Raw genomic sequence first — 14,768 nt, 5'->3', positions numbered from 1 at the left:
GTCCTCGAGCTCGCTGCCTGCGGCGGCCTCTCCCGTCCCCGCCCGCACTGGCGCCCGTGCAGGACCCTGCCGCAGGCCCCCTGCCCGGAGCCGTCCTGCTGCTGGCTTTTCTGCATGGCCTTCCCTGCTCCGCGTTTGTTAGGTCTTGTCCCTTCTTGGCAGTGCGTGTTTCTTTTCAGTTCTTGAGGGGCTGATGCCTTCTTGCTCCATACGAGCCTTAGGAACCAATTTAGACCCTGATGTTCTTCCTGCTGTTGGTCTGACCTATTCCGGGCTCCTCCTCCCATCTCTCAAACTTAGCATCATCAACAGTTTCTGTGTTTAACTCTTGTGTATAGTACCCACTGTAGGAAGTGTGGGAAAAAATGTGGTTATCAGTGGTACCCGGGGAATTCAGTGGCCCGGTGGTGTTTCCAGATTCTGTTCTTGGATGGGATGCTCCTTCTGAGGTGGTGTGGACATACTTCTGGTATGCAAATAATTGATACCTATAAGGCTTTAGAAGAGCTGCTGCTCACATGATTGCAAGTGTGCTTTCTATGTGCTTTGCACAATGGGGACCTGTTTATAGCCATGAGGTGAGGAACTGGAAGAAGAGCACCGTGTGTAGTTTAGGTTGAGTTAGTAGTAGTAGCCTGCAGAAGGAAGCATAGAAGTGAGGAAGGGAAGACAAAAACATAGGTTGACAACATCTGTACCATACAAATTGCAGTTATGGTGTTGTCTTTTATGTGGCTGTTAATCCATTATGTACTTTCTAAGCAGTAATTTTTATGGAAATGGATGTTGCTAAAGTAGAAATATTGTAGAATTAAATGTAAGGGTGGTAAGCATGGCATCTCTTTAACACCACTAATTTGTGGTTTGTTTTACTTAATGTGTTAAGGTTTGGGACACACTGTAAGTGAGGTCTTGAAAACCTGGACTTTGTATTTCTTGGAATGATTTATCTTTGGTCTTTTCACTTAGAGTATAGCCCACAATGAAACTGCTGCTCAGCTTTCTCTTTGCTTTACCAAGTAGCTTTGTGTTTAATTTCTGTAGTTAGCTTTAAAAACTGTACATCTAAATAACGAGTTCTGAACACCTAGGGTTTTTCCAGTTGTCATTGCTTGTTAATCAGTCATTTATTTTTTATGTGCATTTTACATTTGCAGACTTTAAGGAATTTCAAGCAGCTGAAAGGGCACCTAACTACACACCATATTGACTAGATCTAATTCAGTGTAGTTAACTGAAGTAGTTCAACACACCGATAAGGTGTTTCTGAGAAAGAAAAAGCTCTAAGTTTGTAATTACTATCTGCCATATTTCTGTGAACTCCTCTTTCTAGAATCCTTAGCTGTACGTCATAAATTCTACTCCTGTACAAAGGGCTGAGATGATATCTGCTGTATGACATTTTTTAGCAGTTAGTGTAGGTTTAAATTTCTTAGAGACTGATTTTCTCTGCTCAACTTGTTAAATTGTTAAATCCAAGTCTTAAAAACAAAAAGGGGAGATAAATTATTTATAGGAAATAATAAACTTTCATAGTTTTATTGTACTGTTCTGGCATATTATGTTAGGAACTCTTTTTAAATGTGAATTAAATATTTTTTTAAAGGTATGAAGTAGCAATAACAAAGCCTACCAAATCGGTTTATGAGTGTTCATTACATAGAAGCAAAAAGTGAAAAATAGAGACAGTTTCTGAAATATGCCTGAGTGGTGTCAGTGGAGGATGGTGTATTTCTGTGAAAAACATCAGAAGCTTAATGGCTAAACCTTATTACTATTTCTGGAAAAAAAAAAAAAAAAAGGCAAACAAACCCAACCCAAACAGAAAACCCCCACCCAAATTCTAATGTGTGTTTCCAAATGATTCTTTATCAAAGAGATGTTGACAGATTCAAAAGATGTTACAAATGAAATATTTCTGTTTGGGGTGACTGACAAATAGTCAGTGTAACCTGTTACACAGCTTAACATTTATGCTATGTTCAAACTGAAAATACTCGAAACAATTTTTGAGGAACTTGAAGGTGGAAAATAGTGGAAGAGTATAACAGTATTGATGGGAAAATAATCTGTTAGCTTATTTTTCATTTCTGGTAAATGTCTCTTGGTAGTGAACTCAAAAATTCTAGGATATATGCAGTGATGGAGAGATTAATATAATTATGTGTAATCTTTGATTATGCTTAATTTTTGTGTGATTTAAGGATATTCATTGATGGGACAGTCCAGGAAAGGAAAACAATCTACTTAGCAAAATAGATTTGAATTTAAAGACACATTTGTCAGAGAACACAACTTTTAGTGCAGTACTTTGTGCCTTTTCCAGCTGTAAAATGAGGATAAGGAATGTATTATTTTGAGGAGAGGTTAGCTACTCTGTTTAAAGTAAAACTGTTAGGTTGATCTTCTATGATATAATAATTTGATCTTGTATGATTATGAAAGGGTTTCTCTATACTTTTTCTGCATTTAATTGTCTTATAATTAAATCCTTAGTTTGAAATTTACTTTTTCTTAATGCTCACTGAAATGAGGTACAGTTGTGGCTGGTGAATGTAATTCTTCTGGATAGTGAAGATTTGATAAAGAAAATATATTGACCAATCTTCCCTTCTTTTGAATACTGCAAGAGCAAGATTTTGGGATGTGCTTATTATTTGATGTCTCAGACTATTGAGATTTCACTCAGCGGGTCACTTGGTGTCTGAAGACTTTAGGGTGCCTTGAACACAAAAATCATGTAGATGAGCTGGTTAAGAATGAATGAAATGCTCAGATTTACATTTCTTGTTATGTGGCGTGGTATTGGTTTTGGTGCCACTAAAAGCTAAATCTTTTAATTGTAAATGAGAGATTATAATAAGTAGGGGATTTAAATAAGAGAACAGGTGGCGCCTTATAATTTGATGTTTCTGGTGTACAGCTTTGTCAGTGTACCTGGGCCTCCTTTACAGAAATATTAGTGTTTCAAATAAACCTGTTGAGTACATGTTGCTGTTAGGCTAGTCTTTAACATTGTCCTGTTTTATGGGAGATGGGTGAAGGAGAGAGATAAAATTTAATTCCACTGAAAGATCAACGCTCAGCAAAAAATATTTCATCTTTGTGGCTAAATTGCAATTTGTATTCTTATAAATCAGACTGCTTGTCCTGTCAAAAATGTTTTGTTGATTAATTTGATTCTTTTAGACTACCCTAGATGATGAGATTTGAGCCAATGTGAGGCAGGGCAGAAAGCACACAGGCATGAGAGTTGTAAAGTTGAGGTTTTCTTACCGACTGTGCCACTGATGCACTGTCTGGTATTGATTTCCTTTTTTTTCCCATGCTGTCTTTAGACTGTGAGCTCTGTTGTCCAAAATCTGTTACTACAGAAGACCTGGGTCTTGCTTTTGTTGTTGTAATACCCATAAATGCTGTAAGAAGGAATGCAGCTTCTAGTGCTTAAAACACTGACAGATAGCAATTTTGCATTAATTTTCAGGTAGGTGCTTGTGACCTTAAACTTCAAGGATTTTGTATACAAGGAAAGGGGAGCATGATAGTAAAACTTGCCTACACTCGCCATCAGCATTTTGAAGTGGCATGATTTGGTAGGTGGGTTTGAAGTGTGAAGGTATCAGTGAGCACACAAGGTAGTCCAGCGTCACAGCACCAGTGAACAAAGATGCACATTTGATACCTTCAGTGCTTTTTTTAGGTACAGAAATCACCAAAAGATTCAGGCAAGGGATTTTTGTTTAACTGCCTGTATTGTTAGTTGATTTCATGTCAGTAGAAGTGCAATTGCCCCCTTCTTCTAAAAAGTTACTGTCAGTTACCATTACGTATTCTTTGATTCCTCAGTGACATTGCTGAGTCAGCCTTTCCCATTTGTTTTGACATCTAAGGTGCTATTGATTCAAACAGCTTATTCCTGTTGTATACTTCTCTGGCTAGTGTTTATTACTACTTGAGGAAATAAATATAATATGGAATTTTTTAATGAAGTCTTAGCACTTTTTATGACTAGTCCTTGCTCGCAGATACTTTGTGTGCCTAAGCTGAAGGAAGGTGTTTATAGGACAACTGACCAAGTCTTATATTTTGAGTATTGCAATGTTTCTAATGTTAATCCATTCAATAACTAGATTTACAAATGCTTTTAAAATTAAAAGCTTTTAAAAGCACTAGCCAATTTCAGTGAATTGGAAGCAACAGATACTAATTCAGAAAGGTACATAAATGAAATGGAGGAAGTTGTAGTGTTACTGTGCTATCTTCAGCAGCTTCAGATTCACTGATTCAAGTAGGTCAGTAAAGTAGATTGGATCTTCAACAATCTTAGGATTTTAAGTGTCCTAAGTCAGCAGTGTGAGCTTTTTTATTTTCTTTGGTTAGGTTTCTTCAGGCCCTTGCCCCCTGTTTCATATTTAGGCAATTTTTTGTTTAATTTCTTTGTAGAGAAAAACTATTTCTGAAATCTAATTTCTGAGGACTTTGATAAAACAGATTTATTTGTAAATTGACAATAATCAAACATACAGGAACTTACATAGTCTTAAATTTAAAATATAAGCTAATATATGAAAGTCAAGTTTAAAACGTAAACTGATATATGAAAGTTGCTTCCTGAGCAGAGGGGAGGACAGAAAGTAATTACAGTAAGTTTTATTTAAAAGTGTGAGACTTAACTTTTGCTTAGTGAAATAAATCATGTAGGAATACTACTAAAACAGAATAAAGCATATGTAAAGGAAAATAATAAGATATAAAGACAAACATATCTAATTAAAATCCAAATATGTATTTGGAAAATTAAATACTTGCACGTACCTGGTGTTTAAGGGAAACTTAATTTGGAATGCAAAGCCTGAGTTGCAGGCCTGTACTCAAGCTAGGAAACACTCAGAATTTCTAGTGGTATATACTGTTTGTGATCTCCTGTTTGAAGTGGGTTTTAGATAAGGTGGTAGAGACATGATGATGCAGTTGTATATCTCCACTGAAGTGTTTTGCTCTGTTCTGATAACAAGGTAATACAACAGGAATAAAAATAATTTTTCATTCACAAACCAGACAATGAGAAACTTCAAAGTTGTGCAGCGTCTCTAGTCAAGATATTAATCGTCACCTCTAAGACTAGTTTGAAGGGTATGCTTGTTTGAGATCCAGGTTTCTTTCCTTAGCAGGCAGTCATTATGGCTATTTATCTTGTAATTTTGGAAAGTCATTTAGAGCTGCTATAGATGTAATGAAAAAGGACAAGAGAAAAATCTGCCGTATAGGATCCTACAGAATGTTTATTTCATGTCAGTATATGTTGGGATATGAGGCAATGCTGTACTAAACTTAACAACAACTAAAGAAATGTGTTTTATAAACTAGAAGACTCAGCTTTCTTTTTCAAGAACAAATAAAGTTATGTTGAAAACATGAAGAGATTTTATGGTGGAAATGGGGGAAATTCTGGAAGTCATGTTTAACTGACATGCTTTTTCTCTTTAACAGGGTTGGTTTTAATGATGGGTTTTAGTTAGTGGGTTACTTCCATATGTACCTATAGTTGCAGTGGTGGGCTGATTGAAACAAATCATTCTTGAAGGTGTAAGAGAAATGTACTTTAAGGAATTGAAGAGAATGCCTTCTACACCTTTTTCATAATGGTCAGGTCTCGTTGCGGCCACACTCCTGTATCTTGCTGTGCTGTGCTCCAATCTTCATGAGTCAGTGGATGGGAGAAGTTTCATGACTGTCCAGGCTGAACCTGGCTGGGACTTCCTCCTCTGTCGTTTGTTCCTTTGTCTTGTACATGAAACACTCCTCACTGGTTCTCCATACATGAGACTTGCAGTATTCTGTTGTTCTGATTAACTACTCAGTAACACTTTTAAATTATTGCGCAATGGGAGTACACATGGTATGTGCAGTTTTGCTGAGAGTCATGTCAAGCCACTGGCCTGCAGGGTTCAAAGAGAGGAGACAGCTGTATTCCAGGGGAACAATACATTCCTCCTCCCAGTGGTTAGTTATCTTTGGAAATAAGTAACCATGAAAAACTTAACTGTGTTTTTAGGTATACCTCTGGCTATTTTTCCTGGTGTTCAAAGTGTTTCAAGTGCAAAAGAAGCCATTCACAATTCATGCACTTAAGGCATTGTGTAAGGGAAGAATTTTTGTTGTTGTTTTGTAGCAACTGTGTCTAGCAATCATCTGTCTACTCTGAATGGCTGCACGGCAGTCTTACAAAAAAAAAGTCACTTTGCTGAAGACAGAGGTTAATTTCTGTAAGCAGTGATTTTTTTTTAGCAGGGGTTAACATACTGCTTAAGCAGAGTAGTAGGCACTGCTTTCCTAACAGCAGTGTTTGATTACCTGTTATATATTTATTTAGTGTTTAGTATTGGGTACAAAAGATTTGTTACAGTAATTAATGGATATTTTATTACAGTGTCATTGTCACTTGTTAGGGTCAGGGTTCATCGTTATTTTATCGTCATGCTAATATGAAAAAAAAGCTGTTGTTATGAGAACGTGTTTTAAAGTACTAGATTATGACATTTGTAATGATTTTTTTACTTTGAGACATTATCTTGTATACCAGATTGTTGTAACTACATGGCATAGTAAAAAGAGATTATATAGTGCAGCATAGCTCTTCCTCCCTTAGTTTGCTGCTTTATTTGTTGCCAAATTTGGAAATTATTTTGAATACTGCAAAGTGCGGACTAATCTAGGTGCTAGTTAGCATGGTGTATACATAGATGCACTGCATTGGTTGATAAAAATACTGCACTTTTTGGTGTAGAGAGCTTTCAAATTATAACATAATTGCTGCTGAAAGACTGTTACCTACTTACTAAATACACTTGATTTGTCCTGCCTTCCCTTCTTGCTAGCTGTTTGGTGAGAATGACATTGTGTATTAGACTGTTTTGTCATGGTTAGTATGCAGATACTGAAAAGACACCATGCACAGGAAAGGTGTAATGCTGTACCTGACCATTGTTTTCTTCTGAGCTGCCCTATGGGAGAAGGAAGAAATTGTCATGATGTAAAAAACCGCACCATTTTTCATGCTTACCTGTAGTTTTTGTAATCTTGTGAAATTAAATAAATTACATAAATTGGGTTAAAATTGTAGCAAAGCTACATGACTAGGATCTTCCCTGTTGATGATCAAGAATGTTTCGCAAACATGTTTAAATGTTTAATGTTTTAATCAGCATGACTCAAGTACTGCATTTATTTAATGGCAGATTTCTGGAGTAGGGATCAAGAAAGTAATTACAGTACTACAAACTCTAAATCTCACTTCTCCTTTTCCTTTAAAAAAAAAACTGTATTGAAAAATAAATAAATCCTGTTTAGTTTGTGACAGGACGATGATGAAGGAAGGAGTGGGAGAGAATGTGTGTCCTTTTTCTGTTTCCAAAAGCTTGAATAGCTTTGTGTGTGCCAAAAGTGGTCTCTCAAACTTTCCTGTATGCTGAGTTAATCCAGGCACTACTCCTCTGTGACCATACTTATTATAATCATCCTTCTCCACTCTAAGTATTTGTTTTGTTTATGATAAACTTCTGAAGAAACATTTTGCTGACTTTTCTGTTGTGTAGTTCTATGTTCTTCTTACTTGAATCTCTGCTGCATTAGTTGCATTTCTGCTATATTGCAAACAAGTGATGTACAAAATAGGGAATTCCTTCTTGTAAAACGTAGGTGCCATCTTTGAATACAGACCCTTAAATTTTACCTCAACTTACACAAAACTGAAGCCCTTTTGAAGCCAGCTCAGAATTCTCATGTACTTGTGTGAGGTCAATTTTACATATCATATCTCTGTAATTTTATTGAATGTAGTGATAGGTGAAAAATAATAGAGGTAAGAATTTAGCTTAAAAATAGTTACTTGTGATTAAGTATTTGGTAGTTCCTCTATGAACAGAAGTATAATCTAGTATAGGCTAGTATTGCCTCTTATGGCAAGGTCCTGATCCTTCTTAGCTCTCTTGATGTTAGTGGAAGCTGATCACACATTTCTACATTTAAAGGTAAAGAAAGACGCACACTCACAGTGCTGCTAACCAGGTTCACTTGTTCTTGATATCCCTCTACCCCTGGTTTTGCACCCCCTTGTGTTGGTTAAGATTTAAACACATTTTAGAAAGGAGGTGTTTTAGTTAACCCTTGTTAAACACACTGTAAAAGTGGCAGCACAGTTATGCTGATAGAGTTTATCTTAATTTAGCATAGAATATCTTTTAATCAGTTAGAGAGCTGAGTTTTAGATACACAGTGGGCCATATTAAGCCATAAGCAGATTTTTTTTTTTTTTGGTTACAATCTAAAATACCTTAAGAATTCTTTAGGTGTTTTACAATTTGTAGCTTATTTTCTTATGGTATTTTTCTTGTCTTTCTATAGGGCTGAAAGACACACAGGAGTCTTCATGGATATAGTTGATACATTTAACCATTTAATTCCTACTGAACACTTAGATGATGCCCTATTTCTAGGATCCAACCTGGAGAATGAAGTCTGTGAGGATTTTAGGACAAGTCAAAATGTCTTAGAGGATTCGCTGAAGAACATGCTCAGCAATAAGGATCCTATGCTAGGATCTGCAAGTGCCCAGTTCTGTTTGCCTGTTTTGGATAGCAATGATCCCAATTTCCAGATGCCTTGTTCAACAGGTAAATCTTACAATTTTTTAAGATTACAATTTAAAATATAGTTATACTCTAGTAACAACCCTTTTTGGAAATGTAGAAATAATAATTTTGGATTTCTGTCTCCTTCCTGACCTTTTTGTTGTGCTGCTTACAGGCCTGGCATGTAAACTTTGTTTTGACTTGTACTAAAGAAATCAAAACTTTACTTGGGAATAATTTACCCATAGTCAAGACAAAGCCTAGATTACTTCCAATCCATATTATGAGCCTTCCTCTATTGTTATGCCACAAAGTTAAAAAGAATTGCACATAGTTTTCTTTTTGCTACTTTAATAGAACCTTGAGGCCATCCTTAATGTTTTTTGTTTATTTTTGCCGTAGTCCCTATCCTTGTACTTTTTTGTCTGTAACTCACCAAACAATATTGTATCACTCTTCATGTACATAAGACTGTACAATGTACGCAGCTAAACCAAATTCCTCTTCTAAATTTTTTTATTTCCTTCTAGTAAAACAATGATGTAGATTCTTGTTTCATGCTGCATCCTGTGTATCCTCCTGTAAACCTATACTGCATCTAAAATATTCTAATTGATTCCTAGGGTACAGCTGAATATTTTGGAAGTTATAGGGAGACTTTGGGGGGCTTTTTGGCACACTAGTTGGGTATTTCTCCTACACGTAATCAGTAGTGCAATAATGAATGCTATTGATACTTAAATCATGACAGCTAATTTTTAAGGTTGCTGTCCGTTGAAATAAATGACCTAACTTACTTACTTGAGAGCTATTATTTTAGGCTGTCTGAAGACTCAGGGAATCAAAACTGATAGGATTTATGCTGATTTCATAAATTTAACTTTTTGTTAACTTTTGTGAAGCCACTTTTTTAGTGAGTATATTAAAACATGCAAGTTGGGATTAAGGTAGTAGGTATTCATAAGGACATGAAGTGTTCTTGCCATTGCTTGCTTTTGTAGTTTTTAATGAGAACTGTCCTTACTCTGAGATGGTAGGATGGCCATATGTATTAATATATTTTATTTTTTTTTAGTTGAGAATAATAATTTTAAGTTTGAGGAAAGTTTATTTCCTTGTCTTTCTTCCTTATGATTTTTGTAATTTAGCTGAGTCTGTTGATGATCTAACATGGTTTATGTGGTTTCCTGGTAAGAAAGCGGTTGTGCAAGATGATAGTACCCTTCGTAAAATTTACCTGTAAAAAGGCTGTTTTTCCAGACAGCATACACAATGTTCATCTCTACACCAGCATCAATTTGTCTACGAAAGAAAAAAGCATAACTTTCCCCACAAAACTTGCCTTGCTGTATTCTGATGCTTCCAGTTCTTAGCCCTGCTAAGAATTCTGTCCCCATCTTTCTTATAAGCCCCGTTTAAGTATTTAAAGGCTGCTATAAGATCTCCCTGCAGCCTTCTCTAGGCTGAACAACTCCAATGCTCTCAACCTTTCTTTGTAGGAGAGGTATTCCAGCCCTCTAATAATTTTTGTGGCCCTCCTCTGGACTCACTCTAACAGGTACTTGTCTTTCTTGTACTGAACCTCTCAAAGTCAGCAGTATTGGTGCATGACTAGCATCAAGGAGCGTGAGAATGGATGTCTGGTGGTATAGTAGGAGCTATATCAGTACACTTAAAGCAGTCTCCTTTTCTTGGCCTGAATCCAATTTGTGCCTGATCTGGATGGTTTCTTCAGTTAGATAATGTTGTTGGTCTTTTTCTACTTGGTAAGGTTGCTTTGTAATTTCCTCTGTGTATTAGGATGAAGTTTACTTGTTCAGCTTTGAATGAACAATTACGTGTTTGGAGAAGACAAGAAGGTACTTGACAGGTGATCCTGGTAATGGCTTTGAGCAGATAGAAGTAACTATAATTCTTTCACAAGCTGCAAAGGGCATGGGTCAAATTAACAAATGTTATGCTGAAATCTTTTTAGGGTATATTTGTGGAGTGACTGCTAAATGGTAAAGAGGTAGTCAGGTTTGTGGGGCTAGACTGAGCAGATTGTTGCTCTTACAAACAGTTACAAAGTTTTCTTTTAATTCTGTGAATCAAGATGCAAGCTATTCACAGATATTATTTGCTGCAGCTCATAGGACCTTTGCAGTAATGGCAGACATTTACTGTCGTGAGGAAGGTATTAGCAGAAACACCTGCTGCTGATAGTGGAAGTTGATATAAATACTGTCTTTGCCAACTTAAGGACAGAATTTGATGCAGGGAGGCTTTCGAGAATTAAATGAAACCTGAGTTCTTGAAGCAATCAGAAGTGTCCCATAACATAACATGTTTTAGATGTCTCTGTACTTCTGTTCATCAGTGTGGTCAGGCAGCTGTTCTTCCCAGAATTGATGCAGGAGGGTAGATTATGTAGACAGCTCTTAGGCGTCTTATGTTTTAAGTGCGGACAGACGTGGAAGCATGGTTTTGAGGTTGTTTTTATTTTTCCTTTCTGAGCAATTCCTTGATCAGAAGTGAAGACTGAAGTTTAGGATATGACATAACTCTCGAGAGCGGCACCTTTCTTCAAGTTTGGATGGTACGCTAGTGATAGATTTTCTGTTTTGTTCTATTATTTCTTGTTGGAAGATATGCTGGAAGCTTCTCCACTTGTTTTATGGAGCATTGCAGGTCAGGCTGATCACATGCCAGTGAACTAAAAAGCCAGCATTCATACTAGGTTGGAATTTCTCAGCTATTCTGAATTCCATAGCTTTTCAGGATGTTTTACTAGGGCAGTTTATTATACATATAACAGAGGGAATGGAATTTGAATTGCCTATAATCTAGAGATGTTTCTGGATTTACTAATAAATGAAACTTCTAACCAATTTAGTTTATGGGTATATTTATCAAATCACTTATTTCTAATAAATGATGACGAAAACTGACTCTGTAAGAGTGTATAAAGAGTGTTAGGGACATCTTTTTTTCCTGTCGTTCTGGATTGCTGCTGGGAAACTTTCCCCCAAGTGGAGTCTGTTCTTGTTTTAGCCTGTTTTCATGAGAGCTGTTGAAAGCAGCATCCGCTCAACTAAAATTGAGATCAGTTGCTGAATCTTTGTAGCTAAACCAATTGTTCTGACTACAAATACCTCTTTTCTTTAGATGGAGTCCTGTCTGGCTGTGTTAGCCATGTCACATGCTTTTCACGTGTATGAAGTAATTTTGAATGTAACCTTCACATTGCAACCCAAAATTGGGTCTACAGTTGTTTCTTTCAGTTTTTTTACCTCTTTATGCCTGCCTTCCTCTAAGATGTCCATGTGAACAGTTGCTGTGTCTTGTGACCAAGGTAGTAACTTTCATGTATAAAATTTAAATTTACTATATTGGTATTGTATTGAAAATCTAGAGAAAGTTTATTTTACGCACTTACCTGTTTGTAGATAACAAATGATCAATTTCCCCCATTTTAGGTCCATTTGAAGACTTCAGTTATTTTTTCCTTTGGGTCAGTCTTGTGGAGTTTTACGGATAGAGAGCAATTGGATCTGTAGTAAGGATCTGTTGCAAGGCAGTTTATGTATTTACAAATCACAGGCCTCATCTAAATGCTCTCCTACTAAAATAATTTAATTTGATTTGAAGTGCTTGGTTTAATGGTATGTTTTTACTTTATTGTTGGAATTTGTGCTTTACTACTCTTTATTTCCAAAGTAACAGTAGACCTGTGATGTAAATCCACCTTTTTTTTTTTTAAATGGGGGATTAAGTTCTCTGTCAAGATACATGCTGTATTGTTTCTTAATTGATTTTTATATTTTTTAATTCAAAAGACAGGAAAAATCCCTTTACAATTTAGAGGTTAGTGGAGAATGGGAGTAAATGTTTAGTTACTATTTCACATGGTACTTACTGTGATTCTGTTCTTGCACTAGGCAGTCAGTAAAACGTATTTGCAGATAAAATCTCCGTAAAACAGGTGACATGCTTACAAAAAAGCTTACATAATCAGTGACCTAGTTTCACTTGAAAATACTTTTTTCTAACATTTTTAGTTGTTTCTTAAACATATGCATCACAAATATTAATATGTAAAAGTTTTTCAAATAAAATATACCATCTTCATTTACAGACTTGAGACTTAGGGATATTTTTTTAGAATACATATATATGTTTCATTGCTTTGCTAGAGTTTATTTAGCTACGTAGACATGTGTTACTGCTTTAAACTGTTACTGCTCTTAATTGAAGCATAATGTTCATTTTTTATGTTCTCATCTCAAATAAGAGTAGAAATTTCAAAATATTAAACTGCTACATAATTTGTGATGCTAATAGAATTAAAATATGGAATCTGCTATGGACTTGCTCAGTCCTGCTGGAAGCATAATTTTGGTGAACATAACATTAAAGCACCACAAAGCAGTGACAACAGTGGAGTTCTGTTCTGTGTGGTTAGCTTAGCATAACAAAATCAGGGCTAACATCTACAGAAAATAAATCTGTTTCTACACTTGAGATCTACGTTGACCAGTGTTTCAAAAACCTGAATATTTCTGTGTAATTTTTGCAGAAGACAGTCAAGGGAAGACTTGTATTAATAAATATAAAGATTTATAAATTTCAAAAATTTTAATGCTGTTTTTAGGGCTGTTTTCTCCATCACTCCTCTTCCCCCAGCAAGTAAGGCTTGTTTTCCTCAATTTTATGTTGCTGAAGAATTAAAAAAGCAGTCGTGCTTTTGTTCATATAAATTTTTACTTCAAATTTGCACGTAAACTATTTTTACTGTATGTTATTCTATTATTGTATAACGTGTATCAAATGAGTCAGTTTCACAGCACAGTACTTTGGCAATTAAAATACTTTAAAAGTAATGGGGATACTCAATATACTATGTTGAAGGCCAGTGGTGCCTCTTCCAGTATGAATGTGTTGAATGGGATTCATATTTTCCTTATTTGCAGCTTGTTCAGTTGTACACTGGTGTACAACTTTTCTATTAATGTTTTTTCTTTATTTTTCATTTCTTCTTTTATTCTTCTGTCTTAATTTCTATATTTATTACTGAGTTAATATTTAGATATTTATAAGATCATATATGAGTCTTTTTAGTTCGGCCTGGTTTTGCTTTTGGTTAACTTTTCCTAGTCCTGTTTCTCTACCTCCACTTCACTTTCATAATTTAATTTCCCATTTTCCTCTGTATCTATTATTATTCTATGTCACTTTTTCTCTTCCCAGCAGGGTCTGTGTCGAATGCTCCCCATCCAAGAGTCTCATGGGGCTGTACTAGCTGAGTTATAGCTCAGGTCATTTGAAATTAGCAAGATTCTGTGCTTCAAATTCTTCTGTAAAATTAAAGCTACAGCACAGAGTCTTGTAAGTATGAAAATACTTTAATTCTGATATTTCAAACTGTCAATAGTAGACTGAACGTCCTTTTCGTTATTAATAAATGAGATTTTGTAAGTTCAATAACTTCAGCAAGAATATTGTAAAACTCAAGGCTCTAATGGCAGCCCTGAAATCTGCTGTTCCAAAAGTTGTCCTGAGTAATTTTTATGTTTTCTTCAGTAGCTTAGTAGTTTTGTTCTGCACTGGAAAAACAGAAGAGGATCCTTATTCCCAGTATGTAGCTTAGATCAAGTAAGTGATTAAGGAACATTAGGATCATAGAATCATAGAATCCTAGGGGTTGGAAGGGACCTCAAAAGATCATCTAGTCCAACCCCCCCTGCCAGAGCAGGGTCACCTAGAGTACATCACATAGGAACGCATCCAGGTGGGTTTTGAATGGCTCCAGTGAAGGAGACTCAACAACCTCCCTGGGCAGCCTGTTCCAGTGCTCTGTCACTCTCACAGTAAAAAAAATATGTTTTCGGATATTCACCTTGAACCTCCCAATTTGCACCTTGCACCCACTACCCCTTGTCCTATCACTGGTCATCACTGAGAAAAGCCTAACTCCCATCTCCCTGACACTCACCCCTTACATATTTGTAAACATTGATGAGGTCAGCCCTCAGTCTCCTTTTCTCCAAGCTAAAGAGACCCAGCTCCCTCAGCCTTTCCTCAGAAGGGAGATGTTCCACTCCCTTGATCATCTTTGTAGCTCTGCGCTGGACTCTTTCAAGCAGTTCCCTGTCCTTC

The 14,768-nt window shown here is 36.1% G+C and overlaps 1 protein-coding gene across 1 annotated transcript in view; it reads left to right on the top strand.

Moving 5' to 3' along the window:
* Window positions 1-8,377: 8,377 nt before the first annotated feature.
* PHF3 (PHD finger protein 3) overlaps window positions 8,378-14,768 on the top strand; it is a 38,894-nt gene continuing 32,503 nt past the window's right edge. Inside the window, exon 1 of the mRNA XM_010005106.1 lies at window positions 8,378-8,672. Coding sequence (XP_010003408.1) covers window positions 8,378-8,672 — 295 coding nt within the window. The remainder of the gene's footprint in view (window positions 8,673-14,768) is intronic.

This window comes from Chaetura pelagica, unplaced genomic scaffold (assembly GCF_000747805.2).
Source record: "Chaetura pelagica isolate M959 unplaced genomic scaffold, ChaPel_1.0 scaffold289, whole genome shotgun sequence".
Classification (NCBI taxonomy): domain Eukaryota; kingdom Metazoa; phylum Chordata; class Aves; order Apodiformes; family Apodidae; genus Chaetura; species Chaetura pelagica.
Note: the sequence above shows the minus strand (reverse complement) of the source record. Positions and strands in the feature narration are given on the sequence as shown.